At 34.9% G+C, this 14869-nt stretch overlaps 1 protein-coding gene across 1 annotated transcript in view; it reads left to right on the forward strand.

Moving 5' to 3' along the window:
• CNTNAP2 (contactin associated protein 2) overlaps nucleotides 1-14869 on the forward strand; it is a 1392626-nt gene that overhangs the window by 772792 nt on the left and 604965 nt on the right. The window contains exon 9 of the mRNA XM_042806379.1: nucleotides 4977-5126. Coding sequence (XP_042662313.1) covers nucleotides 4977-5126 — 150 coding nt within the window. The remainder of the gene's footprint in view (nucleotides 1-4976; nucleotides 5127-14869) is intronic.

Genomic DNA, 14869 nt, shown 5'->3' on the forward strand with positions numbered 1-14869 from the left:
AAATTACCAGTTTCAGTAATGACTATTGAAATTATTTGAAACCTAAGAATAGATCAGATTTTGCATTAGCATGTGTGTGGTTTTAAGTAAAGAAAGTAGTTGATTGTGTTCTATGTACTCTTAAAGATGTAGATAACTGTTTTCAGGTCTAAAAGATGATGATATATTATCTGGATATGGGCCACAATGCTGCATGGTAATTATAGTGTTGTCAGTTAAAAAACAGATAAAGCCAGATGCTGATCTGGAAAGAGTTTTGAGGAAGTTAGGAACAGTTATGCTAAGTGATTAACATGCAGACATATTCTATTTCTTATTAAAGATTAATTCTGTAGCCATTCATTGAGATGATTACCGATGAGCATGTACAAAAGTCCGTACTTTTCAAGGGTAGCAGATTGCATTATTAGAGCCAACATTTTCTGACTTGACATGGACTGGAACAGAGAAAGAAAGTAGTGTAAAAAGGAGTATTTGTTCATTTAAAAAAGCATCCTTTCTGTAAACTGAAACACATGTAGAGATCCCAATTTCCAGGTATATATATTTTCATATTTAAGGCACAATAACAATATAATCTTTTTCCCGAGAACAAAGAAAGTGAGAAGAGCAGTGAGAGGAGAGCAAGAAATCTGTGCTTGAAAAGCTAAAATTGTTTCAGCAGTTGCACAAGATTCTACAAGTGTCTAAGCTTAGAATTTGCAAAACATGACTTTTTTTCTGTCATGCAAGTGCAAAGAGTCTTTCATCTGGTTTTATTCATTTTCAGTAAAAGAGAGAACAAAAAAATCATTATGAGTTTGACCATTATTTGCAAGGTTTATGGTCCATTTCATTGAAATCACCTGTAATCAACCTCTTATAAGAATAGATTTGAATGTCATAGTCAGTAGCGCTGTGATTATATGTATTTGCTCTAATTTCAGTTTACTGCACAACAGTATTAACTATGGAAAACTGAAAATTACCTACCTTCCTGTGTGTTTGTTTGTTTGTTTTAATACAGCCTATATATACAAGTCTATAGATGTATTTAATGCTGAACGTTGATCTTTTTGTGCTGGCATTAATTTGCAGAGAAAACTCAGTATAAATAAATAATCACCAATGGGCAAAATTTTGGCATGCTTCCAACTGTTCACCTTAAAAAAAGAACCCTGAGCCTAAACATGAAGACAAAATTTGTCATAACTGTTTAGGTTTTGTTGGAGAACAGTTTTCCATCATTAAAATCCCTTCAAGGGCTTCATTTCCCACTTTTTTATCTTATTGATCATCTGGATAGCTGAAAACTGAATAAAATTAAAAACGAAAAGGGCTTTTCTGAGTCATAAATCCTAAAACAGATTATATAGTTAGATAGCTTATTGCATATAGTATCTAAAATATTACCACAGGAAGAGCTGTGGTTTTGTTTTTCCAGTTTAAAAATACTATTAGCTAAATACAGAAGAGCACGGCTCTAGTAATTAAAGCCTGGTGATTTTTTTATTTTGATTGAATATTAATGGCATATATTGCTGTATATTTGAGCACAGCTGAATGTTTCAAACAAAATATTGCTGGTTTATTTTGCTATAGTCAGAAATACCAGTGCAAATTTGTACTGAATTAGAGCCATTAGGCAGGAATACCAACTACACCATCATCCACAGATGAACCATAGGGCTGGCTGGCTAGCTAAAATGAAAACAGTGACAATGAGCCCCAGACAGGGTGGGTATTGCCATTGGCAGAGAAAATTTGACTGGATTTCAGGATTCCTGGATTACAGGGAATCCACACAGTCATTGCTGAATACCCAGGAAAGCCTTGTCACTTCCAGCACCTCTGAAGCTTGTTCATGTGTCTGCTCCCTGCTCTTCTCTAGAGTCTTCCCACCTTGACTATTAAGGGTTTCATCTCCTAATCAGAATTTATAAGAAACTACAATATAAAATATTTAATACAACAGTAGGAGCTAAAGACCAGTATGCAGCTTTATAGCCCTACATTGCTTTAGTGCTTCATGGATTGGTAATGATATTATTCTTTCCCTATTTTATTCTTAAACATTGTAACTGAATTTTGGGTTACATTCACACATCAAAATTACAAGGTTCTGATCTGATGTAGCAGATGTTATGTTGTTAACTTCAGAAGAATTTTGTCAATGTATATCAGCAGACTATGTAATCTAGCACTCATTAATAGCCACTGCATGAGTCAGTGCCTTTTACAGGAAGATTTGATCACACAAGATTAACAGTATTTTGCTAGTTTTAGTAGTTTTCTTCAGTGCATAACTCGACCAGATGTTATCTTTCTAAATTCTCCATTATGTGTTAAACTCTTGTGCTTTTTTGGTATTTGTTAATCTAGTCCTTCCTCCATGTCTGTAATAAACAAAACATCTGTTCCTTCTTGTTCAATCAAAGTGCTTACCTCAAGAGTCCTACTTTTAAAATAATGTCATTTAAATAGAAATCCTAGATGGAGAGAATGCATTTCGTTAACATATTTAATTTGCATATGAAACCAGCTTTTCCAGAACTCAGCAGGGAATTTGTAGTGGCAGCAGTATGTTTCTTTTTTTTTTCTCAATATTGTATACCAGAAAGTTACAGTAGAAAAAAAAAAAAAAGAATGCAAATAAATATATTGATCAGCTTAGATGAGAGAAATCAAACTGCAATGAGAAGTCATTGTTGTGCATTTGGGATGTTCTCCATTCTAAACATTCCAGCTGAAAATTCTTTGAATAGAGCTGTATTCTAGCCTTAATACTCAGTCTTGGTTTATGGAAAGATCTGTTAAGCTTGACTTTTTTTAAGTTCAAACAAAAATAATTCCTCAATATATATGAGGTATGTAATAAAATATTAAAATAAAATTAACTCATGCAGCTGTACAAACTTATACCCTATAGTAGAATATACCATGTATCCCAATAACAATTTAAGTCCCTGGAACAGAGCATTACCCCATTAAGCAAGGAAGGTTGACACTACTACCTCTAAAACACGTGTAAGTAAAAAGCAGATAAAAAGAGTGGCAGAGATAGAAGGTGCTCATAGTTACACACTGAGGAGCAGAGTTCTGTAAAGACAACCGTGAGCACTTGCTGAGTGATAGTGAGCAATCCTCATCAGCATTCATAAGTAAATTCCACAGTAAAATGTAGCAGTAAAAGGTTTTCTATACAAACATAAAATTGCACTTGAATTTTTGTGTCAACTTTGTACCAGAACAGTTGAGAATGTTACTGTCATACTATAGAGATCCATAGGGATGGTTAATACCTGTAGCTAAGAGGACAACAGACTTAACTCGTGTTCATTTTGTGGTTAATACAGTGAAGAGTTCATAAAGCAGAAACAGTGTGATCTTTCAGGAATGCACAGAAACAATGCCAACTTGTAGAAACAAATATGCTTAATATGGGCAAAATACAAGGGCATTTTAAGTATTTTCTGATAAACTTCAGTTGCAGTAACACACACTGTAACAATTTTCGTTTGGAAGTCTATAAAAAGGTGTATCTTCTTTTCCTTTCTGAGTGTATTATCAGTAGAAATTCATTTTATCTGGGTTTTAATTATGTGGTTTTCTGTTTCTTCTTTGTTTGTCAAATGTAATGAAAGTGAAAAAAGAGCTTATAAATGAAGAAAACTTTTCTCATGTTTAGGATATTAGGTTTTTCATCTACTCTTACACCAGATTGAACAAGCTTTGGTAGAAACATTTCTTACTGATACATTTTTTAAGAGGCTTCTGAGTCTTTTATTCACACTGATGAATATTCCAAGAGTATTCTAAGGTATAATGCTCCATGTTATTTCAGGACTTGATCTTGTATCTTAGACAAATATGTGGAAGCATTGGGGAAAAAAATATTCATTAAATGTTGAGATATATCTGTTTGCCATTAATATTATTCCTTGTTCATAGAAGATAACATTCTTTTGAATATTTGGAAAGTTTATCTTTCATGATACTTCTGATATTGTGTATTCCCCCTAATTTTAGAAACAGCTTATTGTATTGCTCTGTGGTTTATTCTGGCAAATGACATTTTGGTAAGGTGACTTAGCACCTTTATCTAGGTGGAGAAAACATCATGCCTAAGAGGTGTTATAATTTGGAATTTGCTTTTAGTAGAGTGTTTGCTACTTACTTGTCGACTCAGCATAACTTGCCTGCACAGTAATGACCAGAACAAACACTCTTTCACAGTTCTTCAATGACAGTTTAACATGTCAGGCAAGCTGTCTTCCTGCCAGATGCTACAGGAAGTACAAGAAGTATATAAATTCTGCTTTTGTTTTAAAAGATCTGGGTGAATGAACATATCCATATGCTTCACTGCTGTCAGTATTGGGAGGATGGTGCTCCCCTAAGATTATGGGTTTTGGCAGACATTTGCTGATTTTGCAGTGCCTCTGGGATGATGTCTTCATCTTTGGTGACTAGCCTCACACCACAATGACAGGATTAGCTGTGAGCTCAGCTTCCACATGAGCCTTTCTCCTTCCTATTTTTGATTTCCATTTTCTTGGAAATATCTAGCTTTTTAAAAAGGCAGCAATCACAAGCATAATGTGCCCTTTGGGCTTGTTACTCACTATATTTAAATGGATTAATTAGTATTTTTCTTTCTGAACTTGATCATAGAAATAGTTAAGACATTCTTTATTACTAAATTGTGGCATATGGCCTTTTGATGAGAAAGGTGAGTGATAATATCTGTAGTTAGATACAATTATACCTGAAAATGTGGACTCCTTGGTAGTTCCAAGACTTGTATTTATGATATAATGTTATTTTTTTGGTAATATTTACTTTAATAACAATTCCTTGTTATCACACCAAAATGATTTCATTTCTGCAATAACCTTCATTAAAGCTTGCATAATGAGCCTGAGACACACAAAACACTTAAAGATAATAAATACTGGACTAAGTAAAATGTTCCAATGTTTTTTTGTTCTTCATAGGCTCTGGTCTCAGTGACGGGCAGTGGCATGAAGTGCGATTCCTAGCTAAGGAAAATTTTGCTGTCCTCACCATTGATGGCGATGAAGCTTCAGCTGTTCGAACAAACAGCCCTCTACAAGTTAAGACTGGAGAGAAATATTTATTTGGAGGTAAAAAAACATCAAAACAAGTACCTGCTTAAAGTGCTGTTCTCTTTTAATCTGCTTTAATAGGTGAAATGGAGATCAGGATGTAATTAATTCACGTAGGTCTTAATATGTCTAAAATGGCTGGGTGCTGCTCATCAAAACATAAAACACTAAACTTTATTTCACTTTTAAGAATCTTTCTACACCTCCTCATCCTTGCAAAAGAAACTCTGAGAAGTTCTGTAACAAGAGTCAATCTAGCTTGCAATGATTTCTCAGATCTCTGAACTGAAAGGGTAACCTTCCATTAGTAGTTCAATTATATGAACTGAGAAGAGAGATAAACTTTATCTTTTAATGTTTGGAATCCTGAGAACAAAAACATCATTGTTCAAGACTGGTCTTAACTTTTTGCTGATTTCTTTAACAGCTGTCATGACTATGGGTAATTAAGAAGCTCTTATAAATTGAAGCCTTAGATTGTTCAGTATTTCTATCTGTTGGCAGTCCATATAATCAAGAGTTCTTGCAAATTGTAGCTTTAATATTTATTCCTCTTGCTCTTCTATGTTAGCATTTATGAAAATGAAAAAAAGGCCATCAAAACTCTTGGATTTTTAAAATATGTATTTAAATTTCTATAGTAAAGAAAAATATTTAGCATGCCAAGAATATTTTTGTTACACTACTAACTTAAGGGGGAAGGTTATTAAGTGTTTTTTAATTTAGATGTATTACTTTTTGTAGTGCTAGACAGGTTTTTTAAAAAGCATCCAATGCAACAATGACTTGCAATCTTGGGCAGTATTCTCAGCAAGCTCAAATGTGCTAAGATCAAAAAATGAGCTGTAAATTGTACTTTTGAAGTATCTCACGCATGTGAAGTTGCATCTGAAAGCTTCAGGCAGAAAATAAAAATTTTAAATGTAGAATTTATCAGTATTGAAAACTGTTTGTTTTTTCTTTTTTTCCCAAACTTACAAGGTGAATATCTAATCAAAATAAAATATAACTGTGATGCTATAATTAGTAATAATATTACATCTTTTCCAATATCCTTAATTCAGCTAATATCCTGAATAGGGGTTTTTAGCATATTGCTTCAAATAAGAGTTCTAACATAGCCACTTGCCACATGCTAAAGCATGAAGATTATTCTGTTGTCAAAATATAGTACCTTCAATTTGTCAGAACAGTCTGAGACATTCTCAATAAGTTATTAAGCACGCATAGGAGAAAATGAAAATAAATGCCATACATAATACCTCCAGTGTTAAGTTCTGTTAATTTTGATAAGTAAAACCCCCAGACCATTATTACATTTCTGGAGAAAGATTGATTGATTTCTTCTGAAATGCCTTTTACCTCTGACTCTTTGATTGCAAGGGACAAATTGTTTAATTTCTCCAGGTAGTTTTTATACCCTTTGTCAATCAAAATACGGGTTGATTTCTTGTTATTTCAGTTGTATTCTGAAATCTGCTTGATTTGTAATTGTTGACCTGTATTTTATAATTCTACCTTCCTTCCATAAAAAAAGTGTGCATGCAGATATTGTTCCAATGGGGTATGAAAGTCAATCATGAATTCACTGAAGTGTTTTTCCGAGATCTGTTCACCCAAATATATGGTCCCATTGTGTAAATTATGGTAAATTTTTTCCTTATTATCTTTTATAATCTGAAAGCTCTTCTAAAGCTATATCAAAACTCTAGCACTGTCCTCACCTTCATGTCCAATTTTATTTCAAAATAAGACGTCTGCATTTGCAACACTGTGCTTTTATGTTTTAGTTGACTGTAGCTGTGAATCTGACAAAGCTTTATTTCTGAGTTGGATCTGAGGAATGGATTTATTTTAGTATGCTCTCACATGAATATTGCTATATATATATATGCTAGTTATTTTGCTATATATATCTGTTAACTAAAGATACTTGCAATTTAAAGCCAGTCTTTCGGATACATATTAGAAACCAAATTTTTATACTCACGATCTGCATCTTATGAGGCAAATGTATTTTTGTTGTATTCCCTCTACACATATGTGTTCCTCCTTATTTTTCTTCATAAGCATTCCAAGTTATGGCTGTTAATAAGTAACATTTGCAAGAAGAGGATGTAGAGGTGAGAATAGTGGGGAACTTCAAACTTTTGCACCGCTTGGTAATTGTCATCAAAGGAGATGTTCTCTAGTTTCATTAGGAGAAAGCTCAGATAAGAAAGTGTCAAATACTCTTTTTCTGCAAATATGTATAATTGGTTAGGAAAGGGACAACTGCCTCTTGAATTCAGAGGGTAGAAATTTGGGGGTTTTTGCAAACTGCTAGGTGGCTAGCAGAAAGAATTGTCAATCTCTGATGATAAATTTTAAATGTGAAAAGGAATCCAGTAGATTTCTTTGCTAGAGGTCTGAATACAATAGTTACAGGTATTTTGTATATTAAACCTTTGTATTATTAAAATTCAAACATACATCACAGATGCAGAAGTTAAATGATCAGTTTTAAAGATCAATGTTGTGATACTAATCCTATCCCACTGCTATATTTCTTGATCTTGCAAAATACTGAGAAAGCGCAGTCCATTGAATTTGTGTTTGTAGCATTTCTAGAAGTCTCTGAACACTCTTCTGATTTAAATTTTCCCATTTCATCTTTGAAAGAGATACCACACGTATGCAAATATTTTGTTCTCCAAACTTTACCTTTCCCTAATTTCAAAATAAGTATGTGTCTCTGTATTCTGGTCTCCTGGTGTCAATATAGCAAATAGATACTACAGGCAATGGTGTTGTCTTTACTGAAGAAAAGGTGTAAAGGTTGCATTTCACTGCTGCAGTGCAATATTTTCTCAAAAATATACTGGAGAATTTAAAGAGAAAAATAATTATGGTAAAATGGGTACTGCTTCAAAGTATTACGGCAAACACTTGATAGAGCTTTTATGTGAAAATAACTACAGCTTTTATTGTAAGATGATTACCACATATTTGAATGTGAATTTTTGAGACAGTGTCTGTTTTTAAGGAAAATTATAATTTTCATATATTGTTGTCATAACTTTGCACTGGACATATCCCATAATATTAGTTTTATTATAAAGTAGACAATCTATCAAAATTGGAAATGGATTAAAGATTGAGTGGGCAAGAAGGACCAAATGTATGCCAAATGTAATGATGAAAATTCCAGACATATTGGAAATATTAAACTGACTTTTACAAAGATGGGTTTGCAGTGATATCTGAAAAAGTCCTTAATATTATTCGCAGTATTTTGATTAGAATTTGATTATGACTCAGTCCGTTATAACTACATAAATAATAGGGGGAATGCAGAGACTTTAGACAGTTGTGTGTTTATTCCTGACATCAGAAAATTTGGCACAGGCAGGAACAAGCCTGAGTCAGAGTGTTCCCTCCCTCTTCTGTACAGGCAAATGGGTACAATAAGAGCCAGTTAAACACTGTGTGGACACTGAAGGCCTTAACTAAAGAATAACTTGCTTAGACACCGAATGGTATGCTGGGCCTCGAAAGTCAGCCTCGCTGTCTAGCAGCAGCCTCCAACTACCAATTTGTAAAAGTTGGCTTTTTAGAGAAGCCAGACCTGATTGACACTCAGTTTCCGTCAAACTAGTTCCTAAATATATTCTGGTTATTCCTTAGTTTATTCATTCATTTGAATAGAAATGCTCATCACTGACCACCAAATCCAGAGATTTACATCATATACAGCAATATTTGAATAACGGAGATGTGGAAATTGGAATCTTTTGTGACTTCTGCTCATAGGACTGACTTTTCTAGTTTTGAAAAATCATAAGTAAACCATAAAAATAAATAATGAAGACTCTTTATTTCTCTGTTAGAGAATAAATTATGCTCAGTACTGTTATATTTGTGGGGTTTTTTCTTCCTTTGTGCCTAGCCTGTACTGTCTCCCAGTACTACTAAGATTCTCCCAAAGGACAGACAGCAATGATGTTTTATTCAAGCCTAAGAGTTAGGGGAAGCTGTAGATCAGGCATTTCTGTAGATTGCATGAATGGGTGCTGGTGTATGTGGGAGTGTGGGTGCTAATTGCCTATTGCCCTTCTGTATAACTATTCTTCTCTCCCCACTGGTTTTATATTCCTTCTCTTCCTTGTCTTGAATTTGGATTTTTGGAAAGAAGTGAACTTCCTTTCCCTACTAAGCTCTAGAGAATGATGTTTCTTTGTTGTTTCCAATTATCTGCATAAAACAAAAAAGAAGAACAGAGAATTACAGAGTGAAAATGAGTCCATTAACCTTATTTGCACTTTTGGAGATAAAGGGCTTTTGTGAGGCATCTTAAGCTTGCACCAAAACACCTAATAGCTGCCTAGTGCCCAGAGGAAATATTTGATTAGAGATGTAATTTTGACCCGTTTCTATTTTACAGCATTTCTTTTTAATTGAGTTTATTTTCCCTTTCATTTTCACTGGTTTAAGGATGGGGGAGTTTTTAGTATGAATGATAAATCTTCACTGAGAACAAAGGTATGCAGTGAGCATCTGTCAATCCACTGTGTGCTGCTTTTTCTGACAAGCAAAGATGAATGGCCTATGCAGTAAGTTTCCTGTGGGACACCCATCTATGGCATATAGAAAATCCTTCTTTTCTCTACAACTATACAAACACACTCTGTATCACATCTTGCTCCTCTAATAGAATTAATTTGTTTCTGAAAGTTGTGTTGGGCTAAAATCCCATAGAATTAGAAGTGGCAGAAGGAGGTGGGAGGAAGGAAGTCAAGCGAAAGAGAAAAAATGCCTTCCTCATATTTATATGTTCTCTGCTCTTCCATGTGGGAATCTTCCCTTCTTAAAACCTGTAGTCTACAACCAAAGCCTTTGAACGGTGTGCTTACATTTTTTTATCAAGTTATCCATTGTTATCATTGTGCAAACTGGTCATTAACAGCTGTTATAGTCAGGCTCAGACTTCCTAGGTAGTGTCACTGGGATCTCAAAAGTACTCAGGCTATCGTAAGTTCAAGTATTATCAGATAGAAAAGAGTCAGGGGATTTTTTTGTTACTAAAATTCAAATGTGTTCCGCAAAACTGAAGTTGAGTTATTGATGTTACATGACAAATGAACAAGACTCAACCAATGGCAGCTCAGGTTGTCTGTTACCTAATAAAGGAAATTAAAGTCACTGCTGACATTATTTTCTCAAGCCTACATCTTCTCACATCTCAGTAACGATGATGTTTGGTTGTATTTACATTTCTGCAGGTTGATCAGATTTTTAATGTGTCAGGGCTTCAGTATTGGTGGCCACTCCTTTCTTTTCTGTGTACGAACACAAGACTAGATGGTCAAATTTACATCTATTGTGGAAAGGGTGTGATTTGAAATCTTTCTCCTCATGATCATAGCCCTACTATAAGCTCAAATATAAATCCATGAGAACACAAAGCAAGTTCAAAATAACTCAGAGTATAATGTGATATTGTGTATCTTTAGGAATCCTCCAAGGTCAGTCCTACAAAATAATAATAAACACAATAAATTGAAATAAGAGAATTAGAATAGCTTGTAATTTTTAACAGCCCTTGTACATTGCATGAATTTTTAAATCCAGAGTGTTTATAAACCAGTAGATGAGTGAAGAATGCAGATGTACAGAATGTATAAACCTGAGCAAAGCAAGGAAGTGGTGGTATAGTAATTAAAAGCAAAAACAAAACAAAAGACAGGCAATTATAGGCACCTAAGCCTCTCTCTGCTATTTAATACATGATTCGGGTTCTTTATCTGCTCTTTTCAGCTATGAACAACATCTGAATTCACACTCCTTTTATATAACTGCCAGAATTGGAGTTGATCAACATTGCCCATTAACTCTTTATATGCTTTTGTCATCATGTTTAAAGTTTTATTTATTTCATTCAGATAATTTGAATGTTAGACAAATGAGACCAGGTAAAATAATGGTGACATTCTGTAGTTAGTTTTAGTAAAGTCTGTAGTATTGTTAGTGATGTTATAATATGTCAATCCACCAACACATTCTATACAACAGTACAAGCAGAAATACAGGAGATAGATTGATCTGCCAAAGAAAAACAGGTGCAGGCAGAAAACTGATACTTTGTGCAAGCAAATAAAAGTTCAAATATATGATAATGTGAGTTTAGGAATGTGTATATGGGAGCATGAGACTTTCTGGAATGACTTTAGCTTTTTAGCAAAGGTCTATTAGAGTTGAGAAATGTCTGCTCACTGAAAAATGAATGAATGAACATTTGAGATATGCTGTGCTTGTTACACAACATGAATCTCTTGCTAACCTGAAGATGTTAGCCACAGAGTATATATCTAGAAGTTTCTCAGATAAATAAAGTGAAGGAAATTAATCTCTTTTGCTTTGTTTTCTTGCAAGAACTAGAGCAAATTTCTGTGTGCAGCAGATAAGAGAATAACACATTTTTCAATACATTTTCTTTTCTCATATTGGCATTTAAAACCAAGAAATAGCAAAAAATGACGAAGAACATGTACCATAGAGAGTAAATCTGCATGGACATGGGAAGGCATCAACAGACCTAATGGGGCTCTGTTGTCTGTAATTCTGTGTGTATGTAATCTTTCCTTTTTCACTAAGTACAGCAGTCATATGGTTGCCCCAGTCTCAGTCAGAAGCAAATTGTATAAAAACTCTGAATATTACAGAAAAGTCAATTGAAAATAGAGGAAATTCCTAACATGCTATGGTTCTTCACTCCAAAGGGAAAAAAAAGGGCTTGTAAAAATCAGTAACACTTCTGAAGAAAAACTTTTGTAGAAGGAACTGCATGGTGAAGACCCAGAAGAGAGCTATTGAAAACACACTCAAAAGTGACAATTCTACCTATATTATATACGTCCCTCTTGCTGGTGCTTTGGTAGGTCTATCTACAAGCTCTTTGGTACCAGTAGCTGAAAAAAATGCCTACATGAGGGGAAAGGCAGATATTTCAACAAGCAGCAGATGTTGGGAGGAATGTTAACCAGTACTAATTACTAGGCAGTAATAATTGGAGTTGTATGGTTTTAGAACACTGAAAATCATGTAGTCTATTGATAACATTAGGAATCACAAATACATCTATGTGAATGTGTTGAATTGTGTTGTGAAAAATACGCACATGTGCTTTCCCAGTCTGTGAAAATAATCACACTACTAAGTAGTGGAGTATGCTAATTAATATTTGAATAGCACTTCCACCTGTTCTTCAATGATATCCTGGCTCTGCTTCTAGATGTATGAATGTTCTTACTGTTCACAACCACAGTTCAACACACCTACAGAAGAAAATAAAAAGAAAATAAGGTAAATTCTTGGTGCCATCAATAGGCTATACTGTTACCAGAGGATTTTCTTGTTTTGGGGATTGGGTGTTTCTCAGCGGCTTTTCCATAGTTGTTAAAGTATCTGTGATTTTCCTCTTTAAAATAATAGAACCTTGTTGGAAGTGTTGGAGGCACAAAGCAGTGGAAAATTGCAAAGCCCAATGTTGCTGAACACCTGGTGCCCAGAGCAGAGACACAAGATAGGGTGAAGATCCAGTAATTTGTATTGTCATGCACTGGGGAGAAACACCAAGTGAGGTGAAAGCCATGCAGTCCGTTTTGCTTTTCTCAATAAAAGTTTTGCACGACTGCTCAGAAGTTATACCTAGAAATGTTTTGTGATGCTGCTCAAGGAATGGTGGCTTGACCACAGTCCCCCCCCCCACACACACACTTGACACGCTTGGCAGTATGGTGGCTGTATATCAACCTGAGTTCATGCCTAACTTAGAGGGATGAGAATTTGATACCAAATTGCAGGGACAGATCAATGGTTTGTTCTCCTCACCCCTACTCAGAAAGGATGCCTTCTGGTAGGATTTGTGACCTTGGCTACGCCAAGAGCCTACCTGGGAAACTGAGCTTGTGATTGCTATTGGTTTTGTCTGTAGACCTATATAGCTCTTCTGCAGTTCAGTGCATTTATTGCTGGCAATCTCAAAGAATCTGCAGGTGTTGCATAAGAATAAAGCTTACTATTCATGAACCTGACTGCTCTTTTTGAATGCAACCAGACCTACAGCAGACAGGCTGTTTCTGTATCTGGTGTCAGGACTACAGTCATGACAGTAATTGGCCTACCTGCTAAGGGATAAGTCCAGCCATCTCTAGTCTCTGAGTACGGGCTAGAACACAATCTTACTAAATTTATCCCTCACTTAAATCCAACAAGCCTACATCAACTTACCCTTTTCCTCCCACACCCCCTAAAGTGAGACAAATTTTCAATAGTATTTCAATGTTTTACGTATGTAGATGAGCACCTATTAATGTAAACAACACTAAGCAAGAAGATGCCTACCTGACATTGATTGTGGTGGTAGTCAGATAACTGACTCGCATGTTTCAGAACATCTGTATAACTGTAAACATGAATAACTTTGGAAATCTAGTTTAATGAGTCATAAATGCATAACAGGAGAAAAACTGTCAGAATATGTTCCAGAACTCACCAAAATATGGTGTCTGTGAAAGTGGGAGATAGAGCAAAAACATAATTACTCAGATAAGAGGTCTGCCTGACTTGTATCGTCTGAACTGAGAGTGGTTCTCAGTTCTGATTGTAAATACTGGCTCATGTATGAAAACTGACTGGAGCTCCAATTAAATTTATAATTACTGTCTGCTGCTTCTACTATATAAGTAAACTGCATGCAGCCCTTTGTGTCTAGGGCAGGCTGTCAATTAAATCCTTGCATGCCTGCAGTCCCTGGTTGTTATTATCACCTTTCACTGAAGACAACAAATCCCATCATATAAAAGTCGCAGTCAAAGGCTCTAACAGGAACACTTATTAGTGATGCTTTTGTAAATCATGAAGTAGACTTTAAGGGCCTATATCTTTCTAAAGAAAGAACTTTATTGAATCTCACAGTCAGTGACTTAGAGCTGATTTATCTGTATAAATTGGCAAAACTGAACTGTGAAGCTGAAACAGAATATTTAAAGCCTTGTTTTTATCTTTTCAGCAAAGCACTGAACTTACTTGTGTAATATTTTGAAGTGGGAAGTAACAAGTTGGAGATGCACAAATCTCCAGTGTGAACTGCTGACAACTGGCTTATTGCCTAGTTTAAGGGCATTAAATTACCTTGTCAGTGTTGAAGTATATTTACTTTAAGTTTAATTTGGGGTGGATAAGGTTTTGATAATGCAGTACTGAGTAATATTGATGATCTCTTTAACCAGCAAACTGTTAGACTGTTTCAGGTTATTCAGTCCTGTCAAAGATATTGTCATTCAGTTTTTTCACTGGATGGCCACAATCCCCTTTTTTTTTTTTTTTCAATCTGAGTTTGGACAACTGGCATAAATATTAACTGTAGAATTGTTTAAAAATCCTGTGTTTATGAATGAAGAGAAGAAATAGGTCACTTATGAAGCATGATGGTTACTATCAAGGTTATATTGTAAACTAATCAAAAGCGAAACAGGAGGAAAGTGAAACTAGGACTGGTGCCATAGCAATAATGAAACATACTCTTAGCCTCTTTGAGTTCATGACCCATTATACCAAGTGTACGCACAACTTGAATGATTCTAAGATGCGATTTTACAGACTTTTTGCTTCCAGACTGAGAGCTGCATGCTTACCACTTGATCTTGTCCAGCAAATCCAAGTGAGATTAGACACTGTGACTATTAATACACAAAGACTGAAAATCCTTCAGTAAACAAACT

Source organism: Tyto alba, unplaced genomic scaffold (assembly GCF_018691265.1).
Source record: "Tyto alba isolate M040663 unplaced genomic scaffold, T.alba_DEE_v4.0 Super-Scaffold_46, whole genome shotgun sequence".
Lineage (NCBI taxonomy): Eukaryota > Metazoa > Chordata > Aves > Strigiformes > Tytonidae > Tyto > Tyto alba.